This window comes from Mus musculus, chromosome 18, assembly GCF_000001635.26.
Source record: "Mus musculus strain C57BL/6J chromosome 18, GRCm38.p6 C57BL/6J".
Classification (NCBI taxonomy): Eukaryota; Metazoa; Chordata; class Mammalia; order Rodentia; family Muridae; genus Mus; species Mus musculus.
Genome location: NC_000084.6, coordinates 44,518,769 through 44,535,500, shown reverse-complemented (window position 1 = coordinate 44,535,500; position 16,732 = coordinate 44,518,769). Strand labels below are relative to the sequence as shown.

The 16,732-nt window shown below is 44.6% G+C and overlaps 1 protein-coding gene across 7 annotated transcripts in view; it reads left to right on the top strand.

The window, feature by feature from the left end:
* Mcc (mutated in colorectal cancers) overlaps nt 1-16,732 on the top strand; it is a 387,123-nt gene that overhangs the window by 276,682 nt on the left and 93,709 nt on the right. For all 7 annotated transcript variants that reach the window (NM_001085373.1, NM_001085374.1, XM_006526024.4 and 4 more), the window contains 2 exons: nt 1,201-1,314; nt 15,842-15,984. In NM_001085373.1, coding sequence (NP_001078842.1) covers nt 1,201-1,314; nt 15,842-15,984 — 257 coding nt within the window. The remainder of the gene's footprint in view (nt 1-1,200; nt 1,315-15,841; nt 15,985-16,732) is intronic.

The window sequence follows — 16,732 nt, the reverse complement described above, 5'->3', positions numbered from 1 at the left end:
TCATTAAGTCCTGGGGGAGGCTATAAGAATGCCTACGAGGGGAAGAATTTGTTATGATTCCATTTCTAGCTACACAGCACTGGGGTGTTGTGGGGGGCAGGGGTGATTGGCCTGGGATGCCCAGGCTACCAATGGAAGGCAGGTGTCTGCAGTGCCTGGGTAGGCAAAGGCTTCTGGGTGTTGCCTCTGAGGTGGGCGCAGAGGTGTGGGTGTGTTTGTTTGTGTGTTGTAGTTCTCCCATCTCTGGCCTGGAGAGCCAGAGAATCCCCAGCTGGGGTAGGAGCCTGTGCAGCCAAATCCTGTATTCAGAAGGCAGAGTTCAGATTCGGATCATAGCGCTTGCCTTGCCTCCCCTCTTAAAATCTCCTGAAGAACTTTCATTGCAGCTTCTACTAACCTGATCGAGAGGGCTGGGGAATAGGGTCTGGGTGGATGCAGGTTTGCTCTTTGGAGCACAGCATAACATCAGAAATCTGATTGTGTTTCTTAGTAAAGTCTATCAGTTTATAAGAAGCTCATACTTGGGCAGTTGAGGCTAGCTGGTGAGGAAGGAGTCCATAAGAAGGAAATCAACAGACCCACTAGAAGAAGAGCTTGCTAATGAAACCGGCTTGCTCGCTCTTTGTTGAGGGATAGAAGGATTGCCTATATCAGCAAGCACTCCACCGCTGGGCTGTGTCCAGCCCCCCCCCCACTCCCCCCTTTTTCTTTGAGTCTATTGCACCTGTAGCTTTTTTCTTCTGTTTTGAATAATTTGTGGGGTTTTGTTTTGTTTTGTTTTTGACAGGATTTCCCTATGTAGTCCAGGCTGGCCTCAAACTTGCAATCTTCCTGCCTCAGCCTCCTGCTCAGGCTGCAGACCTTGTCCATTGTGTTGAATCAGGCTGTCCCATCCCAGTTATCACTGTCAGCCAAGTAACACAGGAAACACTTAGAATAAATAGCTACGCTTCCTATCCTGAATTAACCATCTAGTTCCGGTTCTACCCTTCAGACGAATGGATTATGTGTTGAGGGACCATATCATGACCATATAACCAGCTTGTGTAAGACCCAAACTCATGTGTGTTGTTCCTGAGATTATTGTGCTACCATTCCTGAAAGTGTCACCTTTTGGGTGACATGGCTATGCTAATCACAGGAAGAAAGGGAAGGAAATGAGCTTGTCTGACTGTGGGTCCCTTTCTTCTGCCACCACAGCTCCACTTGGCAGCCCTGGCATCACTCAAGGGAGACATTGTAGAGCTGAATAAGCGTCTGCAGCAGACAGAGCGGGAACGCGACCTCCTGGAAAAGAAGTTGGCCAAAGCACAGGTAAGGGGCCCGGATGGGTGCTTTGTTTAAAAATAAATGTGCATGCGTATGTTTCAACACAATAAATGTGAACTTAATGAGGAAAGGTTCTAGGTGGGCTGCTAAAAACAAAACAAAGTAAAACAGACTCAGCATAAGGCTAGATGGCTTGATCAGCAAGCATGAGTTTCCCATGGCTATGGATAACAGATATCATGGCACCTGGCAATTTGGTTCCCTGTGAGGCTGTCTCCCCCACTGGTTCCCCCACATGGTGGGGAGAACAAGGCTCTCTCTTTTTTTTTTTCATTTTATAAAAGGGCACTAATCCTATTCTTGAGGGATCCACCCTCTTGAATCATTTCCCTTAAGTCCTACCTTCTACTATTGTCACATTGGAAGTCTTGTTGTATTAAGTCTGTGGACTTGGGATGGGATAAAGTGCCTAGCATCCATTTTCACACCTAACATCTTCACACCCCAGCATCTTTACACCCCAGCATCTTTACACACCAGCATCTTTACACACCAGCATCTTCACACCCCAGCATCTTCACACCCCAGTCTCTTCACACCCTAGTCTCTTCACACCCCAGCCTCTTCGCACCCCAGCCTCTTCACACCTAGCATCTTCACGCCCCAGCATCTTCACACCCCAGCATCTTCATACCTAACATCTTCACACCTAACATCCTCACACCCTAGCATCATCACACCCTAGCATCTTCACGCCCTGGCAACTTCACATCCTAGCAACTTCACACCTAGCATCTTTACACCCATCACATATATACACAAGTCAGGAAACTGAATCTGCCTGCTCCTCTACATGGCCATCTGTCCCAGTGTAATCTCCACACTTGATTTCCTATGAAGTTAACCTCTGCGATAACTTTTGTGCTCATATGTCTTGCTTCTTTACAGATAATCAATCACTCCAGTTTGTGTCCATAGACAGCAAAGGTTTATTCTCTTTGAATAAAAAAGAATCACTTTATTGTAATGAACTCAAATGAAATCATGATATAGCTAGTTTAAGTCTGCCATGGAAACACTTGCCTAGGCTCAAACTCCAGAATCTCAGTAAATTTCTATATAGTTAAGATGGCCATTCTAAAACTGGTGGTTTTATGTGTTAGTATGTTTTTATTCACTTATCCTCATGTAAAATCTATGAAAGAGGTGAAACTAGAAAGAAATGGATTTATAGCCTTTTTCATGATTTATATGCCTTTACCTGCATTCTGGCCTTCCTTGCCATATCATACTACTCTCTCTGCTGTCTCTTTCCAAATGACATCTCTCTCTCTCTCTCTCTCTCTCTCTCTCTCTCTCTCTCTCTCTCACACACACACACACACACACACAAATACATATATCTATGTATATATATGTGTGTGTGTGTGTGTGTGTGTGTGTGTATTCATGTATAGATCTATTTTGCATTTGAGGGAGAACATGTGGATTTTTTCGTTCTACATTTAGGTGATCTTGATTAATATAATTTTATGTCCATCTATTTTCCTGAAATTTCCATGATTTCAGTTTTACTTATGGCTGAATATTATTACAGTTTGCCAGGTTTAGTCTCATTCTCTTAGGAAGTAGGCATTTCCTTTAAATGCTTAAAATACAAAGGCTATCCTCCATGCCTTGTTTGCCATTTAATGATGTTCGCTGAGCTTGGCATTGCACCTGGTTAACCACAGCTGCCTGTGGTGACTGCATACCCATGGTCTAGTGCATCCCATCCTGCCTCTCCTGCTAGCCAAAGGTGATGTCAGAGTTACATCCTCTCCCCTTGGAAAAGCCGTCAAATGTATCCTTTCAGCAGCGAACACGCTCTGGCTGCTCATAGTTCTTAGATACTAGCAGCTGTTGATCTGTAATGTCTAGAGCACTGGTTCTCAACCTTCCTGATGCTGTGACCTTGAATACAATTCCTCATGTTGTGTGACCTTGAATACACTTCCTCATGTTGTGGTGACTCCTAACCATAAAATTATTTTCGTTGCTACTTCTTAGGGGTAATTTTGCTAATGTTATGAATGCTAATGTAAACATCTGATTTCCGATGGCCTTGGGTGACCCCTGTGGAAGGGTCATTCAACTCTCCCCCATAGGGGTAGTGACCCACAGGTTGAGAAGCACTGGAACACTTAAACTAGCTATATCATGATTTCATTTGAGTTCATTACAATCAAGTGATTCTTTTTTATTCAAAAAGATTAATCCCTTTGTGTGTGTTACTTCATTTCGGGCCATGCTATTTTACTTGAATCATCCCTAAGTTCCTGCTGGAGGAGCTTTTACTGGGAAATGTCCCACCTGCTGTTTGCTCAAACATGATACACCATCAAGGGGAATTCAAACCAGCACCTGAACTCGGCCATGTATTTAACCTTTGTCAAGAGGGTGCTTTGATTGGCTGCGATGCTCTGAAAGTGCTCTCCTGTTTCTTAATACTATTAAGAATTTGTGCATTTAAATATATTTGAATTTCAATCTGTTATCATTATTTTCCTCATAAAATCAGTGTACTATTTTTAGCCAGGTGGAACCTCGGATTGCTTATGAGTCTTCTGGCATGTACTACACAGCAACCCCAGACAGTCTGAGACATTTTGTGCCCTCCAAACTAGAAGTGGCCGTTCTCTGAGCAGCCACAGTTCCTCCCATCAGGCAGTATTTCCAGATGATTGCCTGGGCTCTCAAGATGCTTGTTGCTTCTGGGATGCTCATTGTGTTGGGCCTCTTTTGTAGATAGAATCAGAAAGCTATTTTTCTAAACTTGTGTGTGTGCGCGCGCGCCTGTGTGTGTGGTGCCTGTGTGTGTGTGTGCCTGTGTGTGTGTGTGTGCGTGTGCTCAATTAATTATATATAAAATATTTCGAAAGCACCGGTAAATCCTTCCGATGCAAAATCAGACTGTGGCATTTGCTTGTTTAACTTCTGTTTTATGTCTGTACCTCCTTATACATTTAAAATCCCACTTGTTTCAGTTATGGCGATGTTAGAATTAGAATGCTCTATAATCATTCATTTGCCTTATTCCCCATTATATATAAACAGCCTCAGAATAACAATCCCACCACAGCTAACACAGTTATTGAGAAGTTCTTCACACACTTTCCCTTTAAGTCATTTAGGCATTTGCAAGTAATAGTCCCCAGGATTTTTATATCAGTGCCCTCCAATTTATAATTAGTTCCCTTTGAACAGACTCATGGAAACATTTCTCCCAACGTCCTTGAGTGCTGATAACAGTATGTCTGTATGTCTGTGCCTGTCCTTCTGGGAGTCAGTTAGCTGGACTTGTGGCCTCTTACCCATCTCCTCCTTGAAGGTGCTGGTGTCTTACTGTGTCAGGTATGCAGAGCCGCCACAGGGTGTAGTAAGGACACACCCTGCTCGTGTTTTCAGAGCTCTTACACTAACTAGAGCACTGGTTCTCTACTTGTGGGTCAAAACCCCTTTGGGGGTCCTACATCAGAAATTCTGCATATCAGATATCCCTATTACAATTTGTAACAGTTGTAAAATTATGGTTATGAAGCAGCAACAAAATAATTTTATGGCTGGGGAATCCCCACAACCTGAGGAACTGTATGTATTAAAGGTCACAGCATTAGGATGGTTGCGAACCCCTGCTCTAGATAGTCAAAAGTTCTTTCTTTCCTTTCTTCTTTGTCCTTCCTCCCTTTGAGCTAATTTTTTTCCTTCTCCCTTTTAATAGTTTTAACTAGATTTAGTCTTCATCGTTTTGTTTGGTAATTTTGTGTTTGTCCTGTATCCTTTTGGTTATGTTTGAGTTTCTTATTTCAGGGAAGTGATGGTTTTTGATTATGGGGGTTAGTGTTTTGCCTGTGTGTGTGTGTGTGTGTGTGTGTGTGTGTGTGTGTGCATGCACCAACTGCATGCCCAGTGCCTGAAGTGGCCAGCAGAGGGCGTTACAAATGAGGCTAGAGTTACAAATGGTCATGTGCTGCAACATGGTACTGGAAATAGAACACTGGTCTCTGGCAGAGTAGCCAGTGCTCTTAACACCTGAGTCATTGCTTCAGTCCCAATCTTGGAGATAGTTTTAATACATGATGTGACTTGGTATTGGTTCCATTTCCTCACATAGATGTTTCCATTATTTGTATAGTGTAGTCTATTTGCCTATCTTTAGTATTTCATTGTCTCATGTTCTTTGTATGTCTTTTTAAATATATTTTATCCATGTTGTTTCTAGTCTCCTGTGCTTTCTGGCCACAAGTCATTCTTTAAGTGATGTTTTTATTTCTCGTTCTGTGCTGAGCTCTGTCAGCGAAGTTCAGCATTCTTCTAGCTGGGAATTATGTTCATTTATGCCTGTTTCTTAAGTCTTTCCTTGATTTTAAAACAGGCTATTGTTTAGTTTTTCTCTGTGTAGGAGAAGCATTAGACTATTCTGTAGTTAATGGGAAGACTCCTGGACTGTCTTTTTTCTTGTACAGGATTTGACTTCAATTTTTTTTTCTAGGTTTCACTTTGATGTGATATGAAAGTTTAGTTTCCTTGGATTTAATTTACTGACTTTCAAAGACTTATTATTTAATTTTTGTGCGTACACACACACACACACACACACACACACACACACAGAGGCCAGCAGAGGGTGTCACATTCTCATGCAGCTAGAATTCTAGGCAGTTACAAGTTCCTAATGCAGGTGCTATTTTTTCTTTTGTTTTCTGTTTTGTTTTATTGTTGGTATTTTTTGTTTGTTTTTTTTTTGTTTTAAACACTCTGAATTTCCTCTGGGCCAAGGCAAGCTATCCTAGGGGGACCTTTCCTCTCCAGCCACCTCTCTTCCACCTCCATCAGACTCCTGACCCATACATGAAACCTTCCCTCCCCCCACCCATCTTCCCTGCTGACTGAGCCCTCTGGGCCAAGCCAAGCTTCCCTGAACAGCCTGCCATCCCAGGGGGACCTCCAATCTTCTGATGCCTCTCCTCCACCCCCATTAGACTTCTGAATCATACAGACAGGGGCATGTTGTCCTCTGAGAGGCTCCACCAAGAAGCTGATGCAGAAAGATGGATGGATCTCAGGCATTCTTAAGGAAAATAGGAGGAAGAATTGAGGGCCTTGAAGGAGGTAGGAACTCCACAGGAGGACCAGTAGAATCATCTAACCTGGACCCTTGCGGTTCTCAGAGTCTGAACCACCAACCAAAGAGCTTACACGGGCTGGACCTAGGCCTCCATGCACATAGGCAGCAGATGTGCATCTCAACCTTCATGTGGGTCCTGAACAAATGGACTGGGGTCTATCCCAAAAGCTGCTGCCTATATGTGGGATATGTTCTTCTAGCTGGCCTTAGTGGGAGAAGAAATGCCTAGCCTCAGAGATAACCAGTGAGCCCCTTACCTGTCCAGAGGAGAAGGGGAATCGGACTCAGGGCGTGGGGGTGGGGGAGGATTGCGTGAGGGGGTGACCGGGAGGTGGGCAGTGAATAGAATGTAAAGTGAATAAATAAAAACAAAACACTCTGAGTCACCACGTTGAAAAATGAACTGGGCACGTATTTATGCAGCACAGTTTAGAGAACTTGAACTAGTGTTCTTTGAAAACAACCTAAGAACAGATGCAAATGAACCAGCATCATTGATCTGATGATGAATTTCAGTGATGTCCCTGTCAGCAGACTCAGAAGTAAGATTGATTCTAGTGAGTAGAAAACATATTAGACCAAACTGGGCTCTTTTGCAAGAGCAGTCTGCACATGGAACTGCTCAAGCCATCTCCTTGAACTTGAGAGCTGGGGGGTTATAAAGGTGATTTAAGATCACTGCCCATATGATAGCCCCTTCTGGACACTTTCCTGGCTCCTTGTTTCTGATCCATTTATATCTGCATCTTCTTCCCTTTCCCTCTATCTTCTCCATCCTGATCTGTTTAGATGGTGCTTGGAACTTTTCCTTGCTCTAAACAGGAACCTTGGGAAGCAGTCTTGACAATTCACAGGGACCAGCCTGCCGTGGTCCATCGTAGCCCATGATGGACCCCTCACTCTGCACACTCTGGCATCAGCACCCCCCCCTCAGTTTTACCTGTCTTTTCCCATCAGCCTCCTGGCTTTCTTATGGGTTTTCCACTATTAGAATCAATCTCCATTTTAAGTCTGCCCACACAGACGGACACCACTGAGTTCTGCCGGGGATGTTGGCTCATTCTTACCTAAATGTATCTTGTTTGCAAAGGGCTGCTAAGGCCAAGTTCTTTAAACTGTGCTGCATAAATACATGCTCAGTTTTTTTCTCAAAAAAAAAAAAAAAAGTAGTAGTTCACAGCATTTAAAACAAAACAAAACAAAACAAAATTACCAGGTTTACTTGTTACATTTCCGCTTGCTGAGCTGGGGGCAGCACAGACTTGTCATCCTACTGACTTGGGAGGGGGAGCTAGGGGAATTACATGAGCAGGGTCTGCTTGAGTAACAGGAAGAACTCCAGGTCAGCATGGACAACTCGGTGAGCCTCTGTCTCAAAATAATATTCTAAAAAGGTCTGTGTGGGACCTCAGAGGTGGAGCATCTAGCGTTCATGAAGCCCCGGCTTCAGTTCTCACCCCGCCAAGGAAAGAAGCTTGTTAGTGACACACTGGGATGGTGGCCTGTGACACACTGGGATGGTGGCTTGTGACACACTGGGATGGTGGCCTGTGACACACTGGGATGGTGGCCTGTGACACACTGGGATGGTGGCTTGTGACACACTATGGTGGTGGCTCGTTTATTTGTGTCTAAGACAGGTGGTGCTGAGTAACCCAGGCTACATCTCTAACACAAGTCAGTCAGTCCTCTTGCCTCAGTGTCTCAGGTCCTGGGATTACATCCCTGAGCCATCATGGCTACTTCCCAAGTACATCCCATCACTGTTGTATTTCTTTCATAGTCGGAAAGGAAAGAATTGAAGTAAAAAAATCTCAGCCAGAGAAAAAGAAAAAACATTTTCCGTTTTGCTGCAGACACCGTTCTAGAAGGCTTTGGAAATTTTTTCGGAAGCTCTCCCGTCTCACAGTTACAGGTGCCTTGAATCTGACTCAAGGCTAAGGAAGCCCGGACTTATGCTCAGTCAGCTGCCTTCACACTGGACAGGCAGCCAGGCAGCTGACTCTGCTCCATACCCGAGGTCAGAGGAGCTGCTGAGGAAGGCCCAAAGTCCTCTTTCCGCACCACAGGAAGGAATCTCACTGCAGGACTCTGCAGGACAGTTTGGGGGTCTGTTGTTGTTTAGGTTTGAGTTTTGCTTTTAACTTAGTGGATTGATTGTGAAAGAACAAACATGAAGAACAGCATTACATTGTTCCCAGTACCCAGCTTTGATGAACTGGCATTTGCTAAATGCCATATCAGATGAAGTTCTTTTAAAGAGAAAGTGCTAGGCCTGTAGCACTGTAGATTTTAAAACGGTAAAATGATATTTAAAAACTCGATGAAAGGATGGACCATCTAGAGACTGCCATATCCGGGGATCCATCCCATAATTAGCTTCCAAACGCTGACACCATTGCATACACTAGCAAGATTTTGCTGAAAGGACCCTGATATAGCAGTCTCTTGTGAGACTATGCTGGGGCCTAGCAAACACATAAGTGGATGCTCACAGTCAGCTAATGGATGGGTCACAGGGCTCCCAATGGAGGAGCTAGAGAAAGTACCCAAGGAGCTAAAGGGATCTGCAACCCTATAGGTAGAACAACATTATGAACTAACCAGTACCCCGGAGCTCTTGACTCTAGCTGCATATGTATCAAAAGATGGCCTAGTTGGCCATCACTGGAAAGAGGGGCCCATTGGTCGTGCAACTTTATATGCCTCAGTACAGGGGAACGCCAGGGCCAAGAAGTGGGAGTGAGTGGTTAGGGGAGTGGGTGGTGGAGCGTGTGGGAGATTTTTGGGATAGCATTGGAAATGTAAATGAAATAAATACCCAATTAAAAAAAATTTAGTGGGGAAAAAACAAAACAAAACAAAACTCGCTTCCAACTTGCACTTGTCCAAAGCCCATCAGTATTGGCAGTTAGGATTGGTGAGACGCCACCCCACCCCCACCCCTGATTGCCGTTTTTCTTCCCTGCCCCCCACCCCCTGCAACTTTCTCAGGATTGGACCTTAAAGCATGACCATTATGATATTTATTAGGATGTGTGTGTGTGTGCAAAGACAGCACCATTTTTTTCAGGGGATAGTAAAAAGTAATAGAAAACTTTGCTCATATGCTTGGGGGCATATTTGTGTTTAAGCAGTCTCACATAATAGCTTGTGATGGCTGTTTGTACCCCTGATGATACCAATCATGCTCAAAAGCCACCAACCTCTATTTGCATTCATACACCAGTCTCAAGAGTCACCTTCTGCACACTTCACTAGAGATGCTTTTCAAAGTACAAAACAAAACAAAACAAAACAAAACACCCTAGGATCTAGGAAAGAGAACACGAGAAAATGTCAGCCGAGCTATTCTGATTCCCTTACAAAGATAGATTTTTTTTTTCTAGAAAGGATAACTGCAATGAGCTGGCTGTGCTGTGCTCTCTTGTTGTGTGCCTCAGTAAATGATGCATGCTTGAAGCTTTCCCAGCTTCTGCAAGAGCAAACACCCGTGAAGTTTCCTCTGTGGCTGGAGGAAGTTTTACCATGTCCAAATACTATAGTCACGATTGAACCAAATTGTAAACTTACTGTAAATGGTGGTTACCTTCACTGGGGATCCCTGGAAGAAACCCAGCATCTGTTCAATAATTATTGATAACACTGGAATTGATTGAATAATAGTAGGTTTCCTATGTTAGGAAATCGATCCTAGATGGAATTTTACAAATAGCCCTAGGTTGGAAGTGAAGAGCTGAGTAAGGAGCCAATAAAACGGGAAAGACAGGATTAGTTCTTTGCTGCTTGGCTGTGCAACCAATTGCTGCAAGCGTAAGACAAGGAATACATCCCTAACCTCTCCAACTGAGCAGGCGCACAGACCTGCGCTTGCACTTGCATCCAAGTTCAAAGGAGCAGTGCAGAGATGCGTCCTGTGTTGAAGTTCTCTCATCTCCCAAAAGCAAGCCCCCTGAGTTGTCACACCTTGGCTTTTAAGAAAGAAATCATGTACTTTCAATGACATGGAACAGAGATCGTATTTTCTTTCACATGCATTTCCCCCTGAGATGAAGATGCACTTTGCAGGCATTTTCTTTGTTAGCTCCTCCATCCTTTCTTCTTTGCGATTAGTGTTCTGTGGTGACATGGTGACCTCTCCAGCTCTGCTCCTCCATGGCTGATGAGTTTGTCTCTCTCTCTCTCTCTTCCTGGCTTGCTTTCCTCTAAGGAGGACTGTGGCAGAACTTAGAATCAGAATTGGCTTACCCTGTGAGTACCATTAGTGGTGACCAGCCCAGCGTGACCCTGACAAAGCATCACCCCACCCTGCCATATTTTAAAGGGGAGAGGTGCTGACCCCCTTTCCAGGATGGCTGAGAGGGTTAACACGTTCCTGACGGTATCGTGTGTTTTCGAGAAGCCAGTTCATAATGCTCTTAGGTTTGACAGCTGAGACAAATGTGATGATTAAAGATCAGTGGCCTCAGTGGTGTAAGGTAAAACCCGGCAAAGAGCATTAACAAAACCGTAAAGCTCCCCAGTATCCCGCACTGCACAGGCTTTTCCTATGGGCCTCATATGCCCAGGCAGGGCTGGCTCTAGGCTTTCTTTGGGATTGTATCACTAGCAGAGATGTTTTATTCTCAGCAGTTGAAATGATGCTGTTGCTTGTTAGATTACTTAATTTGTATCACATGTTTGTTTACATATGTGTATGTATTTGTGCACACACATGCCACAGCGTACCTGTGCAGGCCCGAGGACAAAGTCCAGGACTTGGTTCTCTGTTTCCATTGTGTGGCTCCCAGACATTGAACTCAGGTCCTTCAACTTAGCCACAAGCTCCTTTACCTTTCGCGCCTTCTCACTGGCCCCCTTGTTTGTTTTTATTAATCATTATTGTGCATAGCCCCAGCCATTTAGATGGCTGGATGCAGGTATTTATATGGATTTTTATTCCTCCCTAACATGACAGGGTTAAGGTCTTGAACCGGAGCTCAGGATATATATCAAATAGCAGATAAAAATCCAGGAGAAAACAAAGCACTCTCTTATCGAATCACAAGCTGCAAGTCTGTAGCTGTGGTGAAAAAGAAATCTAGAGTCCCAGTGACATTGACCTCTACAAACGTCGAGGCAAGCCGCTGCAGCCACGGGGTCTCTGGCTTTGGCTTTCTGGTAGCATCAGTCAGAAATTGAATTTAGGATGGATGGAAAGAGAGAGCCCAGAAATGCAATTACTGCAACAATGCAAGAAAAAGCAGAGGCACGCTGTTTCAAGCTCTTTCTTGCCTTTTTCTTTGGAAATGTAGCAAGCGCTTGTGTATGCTAAAGCAAATAAAATAATACTACCTAGCTGGTAAGGGTCCCATGAGAAACTCCTGCTATTCCTTCCTGGCACCTGATAAGTCATCACTGAATGATTGACAGGTAGCCAGAGCTGCTAACAGAAGCCAGCATTGCCCAGTTTCACAGTATGTGAACTTGGGTGCTTCTGTCCTCTTTCGGGATGAAGATGAGGATGTCTATATCTTCTAGCTCCTGTCTGGTGCTATTGGGCATAAAACTCCCTGGTGTTTATTGAGGCCCATAAGGAGCTGACGGAGGATGAAGGAGAGAGCTTAGGGATTCAGTTCTCAGGTGACTTGACCAGAATAAGAGAAAACTTTTGTTGGTCAGTTCTTGTCTTTTTGTTGTTTGTTTGTTTTAGCAGTATCTACCTGTTACCTGGGCTACAATAAATAGAACAGTCACTTCATGTTGAGTCTGTACAAAGTGATTTGATCAGTCGGATATGTTATGCAGTAATAGCAAGCAATTCGAGATATCAAATATCCTACTAGGAGCTCATGGAGAGGTGTGGGGGTGTGGCTGTGTGTGTGGAGTGTGTGCTGGGGGTATGTGTGGACGCACGCACACATGTGCTTGCTGTACCTCACCTAGGCACCCAAGTTCGTTGAACCTCTATCATTTGGAAGGTTACTACTCACTATGACCGGGAGAAGGACATGAGGTAAATCCTACGAGAGTTCTAATTAACAAAATGCTGTTCAATTGCTCGTCGCATTGGTCAGAACAGATTTACAGGGTCTATATGAGCTTCCGAGGGGGAAGAAAAGCGCAGATACACTCCCACCAAGGAGGCAGCAATACCAAGTGCAGTGAAGGCCCTGTTGGTTGCCTCAGCAGGGTTGCTAATGTTTATCTTCCAGGTGGAGCCTCACTGACTGTGAGAGAGACAGAGACACCATTTGAAAAAGGATTGTGTGGATAGATTTATGAAAACATGGAAGATCTTTTCGATCTTTCATCATCATAAACATTGTAAATGAGTAACTGGGAACTTAGTCCATTTGAAATGTTTTTCAAACAAATGAAAATGACCGTACAATATACCAAAGCTTGTAGGACGTAGCAAAACCAATATTAAACAGGATGCTTATGACAATTTATGTCCATATTCTTAAAAGAGAAATCTCAATAAAAGGACAAAAACAAAAAACAAACAAACAAACAAACAGAAACCATCACTGTATATCATGATGCTCAAAAAACCAGAACAAACTGAACTCAAAATTGGTAGAAGGAAAGAAGTCAAGGTCAAAGCAGAAATAAATGAAACCGAGCCTAGGAATAAAGGACCCTCAAAACAAAGAGTTGGTTCCTGGTGGCTAAAATAGACCCATGGCTGGACTAAGTTTAAATAAAAACATAGACAAATCGGAGATAAATAAACTGAGGCTGCATCTCTGAGTTGTCACTTGCGATCATTCACTACTGATTATTGGTGCTTTAACAGCCCATGAGACGCTGCTGATTCCTGGAAGTAAGCACTGCCCAGAGATGCAACTGACACCACCCACATTTTCTCCCCACCGACTTAAGTCCATGTTTCTTACTCTCCAAAAACCCAGGATTCCTTTAGTCCATTTGATGATAGTGCCAGAGTTCCCTTCAAAGGGCTTGTCACAGTTCCTTCCCCTGTGACACTAGGTAGTCTTCTAGACATTTGAAGCAATCCAGAGATGTCTGATATTTGTTAAAGGAAACACTAAATCAGAGAGGCTTCCTACTACTTTCAAAAAAGCATACTTGTGGGGAAATGTAGGGATGTGAGCCAAACATCTTTGCCCTGTGCTAAGAGAGTTGTTTCCCCCGACTTCCCTCCTGTTAGCTGCAAGTGCTGTGCCTGACTGAGTTTCAGGCTTCCTGTAGTCTCTTGTTCCTGCACACCCCTCCAGGCAGACATTTCAGCTGGAAGCCAGGGCAAAGGTGGCTCAGTACCACATGTCACCCTCCCCCTCTCCATCTGGTATCTCCGAAACCAGGCCTACCCCACACTGACTGTAGACCAGAGCAGTCCCGCAAGGATGTCTGTGTTGTCTCATCCTGGCTTTCAAGTCTAAGCACTGAACCTCTTCCTTCATGGTAGGGTTCTGCAGTTTCTTGACAGGCTACGTGGTAGCACCGGCCTGTCGAGGGATGATGGAAACGCATGAAGCTTGTGTGGGAAGCATCACACTGAAAATGGTCCAAGAGAACTGTGTGTTGAAAGCCAGCATGGCTGTGGCAGAGTCTAAAGCAGAGTCTAAAGCAGAGTCGGGCACTGCCCTGCCAGCCTTTCCAGTTTGATCACACACGAATGTGCACTTCATAGGTGTATGAATAGAACATACACTATTTGGGGGTGGGAGTAAAGACCAGCAGTGAGAGCTCATAGACCCCTCTCTTGGGAATGTAGGGGACAGTATTCTACCCTTAGATGTTTCAGAGAAAGATGGGATCTGTTTATTTAGTAACCCATGTGAGTTTTGACATACTGACATTTTGTGGACTTCTCTTCTATAAAGATTAGCGAATCGTGGTGGGACAATCCTGAAATGCATGGAACAGGATTCCTCTTTTAGGAAAGCTTCCACAGAGGTGTGGTTTTCTTTGGTGCTTGGGATTAAACCCAGGACCTCACCTTTGCTAAACATAAGCTGTGCTACTGAGCAGTGTCCCCAGCCCATTAAAAGTGAGCTTTGTTCCATGTTCATCCTTACCTCTCTCAATCCACTGACTCTCAGCTTGACTTAGAGTGTGTGTGTGTGTGTGTGTGGTATGTGTGTGTGTGTGAGTGTGTGTGTGTGTGTGTGTGTGTGTGTGTGTGTGTGTGTGGTTCTTTGGTGTTGAGGTTATCACTGAACACAGTAGTTCACATTAGTGTTCTTCGGAAAGCAGCTGTCCCATGAGGCTTCACGACAGAGCAGTCATAAGCCTTGCTTGCTCTGATCGTGTGTCTAGAGCTCAGAGGGTCCCCAGGCCCCTGCCCTGAGTGATAGCATTGGAAACATGGAAGATACAGGGAAGACGCCTTGCCCTTTTCCTGCCACTAGGCCTGAAAACGCACACCTGCAGAGCTGACTGGAGATCGCATATGGCTCTTGGCATTCGGAAAACCTTGTTGAAAGTGAAATTAAAATTTCCCTGCTGGACAGGAAATTAATAACCGCTGAGTGTAGCAGACAAGGCCAGAGCGAGGCCACTTGTTCCATCACCTAGGATGTTTTATTGTTATGTAAATGAGGTCAGCTGCTACTGCCTAAGGGGAGTTGAGGAGGGTAGAAAGATATAATATGAATAGATTCCTTATGGTTTAAATTCCCTCTGCAAAAAATGTTTTCATAGCATGCAATGATTCTTACCCCATCAATGCATAGGCACGGGGAAGCTTCGGGCCCTTTTTTTGTTATTATTTCTATAAAGCAGCCTTCATGGCTCTGACATGTTGCCATTTTCTCATCTCATAACACTTCTAGATCACCCACAGTGAGCTGGGCCATATGTCACCAGGGTGGGAGAGATGGCTAGGCTAAATGATGGAATATCTAGTGTCTGCCTTCTGGGAGTTTACAGTACAGCAGAAGAGGATATTGGATAGCATGTACTGGTCTCCTCCCCCACCAGATCACCCATTATACCACTTAGTGTTTTTGGTTGAAAAATAACTGAGACATATTGTCAAAAATGGAGCAAATTGGTGGAAGGAAGGAAGGGACAGCCCTTTGAGGCTGCGGATGAATCAGCTCCGTGCCAACTTATGTGCATTACTTGGGGGAATTTACTCAAGACTCAGAATCTAATGGACGAATCTGATGAATTCTTGCCCATTTCTTGGTTAGGGGCAAAGAGTGACTCTACGGAGGGTGAAAGAAAAGGAAGGAGTGTTGGGAAGAGAAAGCCCAGTATCTCCTTCCAAGGCATTGTAAATTTGAATTGGGGCTACAAGGGTTAGCTTGGGGTTGGAGCAGGTACCTGTTTTGTGTGGACATACCAGTTCTGAGAGTGATAGTTTGAAGCTATAAAATGCAAACTCATTCTCCAAAAAGGCGTGTCAACATAACCACATGTCCATCTTGTGCTCTGTGTTCTTGGTCCTAGTGTGAGCAGTCACACCTCATGAGAGAGCATGAAGACGTCCAGGAGCGCACGACACTCCGCTATGAGGAGCGCATCACAGAACTCCACAGTATCATTGCAGAACTCAACAAGAAGATAGACCGCCTGCAAGGTACCACCATCAGGTACGGATGCTCTGTCTAACCTGTGCTGGTTCTTGGTTGTGCTGGAGTTGAAGCAGCCCCCGTGAGTCACTGTGTGAGCCGTATGCCTTGATCTCTCTTATCTCCTTCTGATTCTGATCCTCAGCAACCATCCTAGAGGGTAGATAGGGTGGGTTTTCTGCTAAGGGTACAGAATCAGCGGTTGATTAACAAGTTCTAGGCGAATGCCCCACAGCCTTAGAGACAGACAACAGTCTGATGCCTTTCCTGCCTCCTATGTTCACCAAATTTTCTCCAGACTTTGTGCCTCCCTTAGAGGTTCTGAGCCTCATGAGTGTGGCCTACTGCTAAGCATTATGTAGGATTCTAGATAATCTGTTAATATTTTGAGCTTATCCCAAGTAGTTTATCAGTGGAGACACTTATCCTCTTACTAGATTCCTAAGGCAAGGCTTGATCCATCAGTTCACTGGTAAGAAAGCCAGGTTTTAATGAATGCTGATGGAGAAGAGTTTAGCTCAGAGGAGAGAGGGGAGGTAGAGTTGGAACCTAGAGACTCTTAGTTTTGCTTAGTTATCATTCTTTGAAGATGCCTGTCATGGAGTTCACCTCTCTGGCTTATCGGTCTACTTGGCTCCTGAGTCTGCAGCACACAGTGCTCAGTCCTCGGCCTGTGCCCTGTGGCCCAAGGAGACTTGCCTAGGAGTTCACTCTGGTGGACGGGGAGCGTCCCAGTGCAGACAAGCAGTGCCTTCCTTCCTGGCAAAGG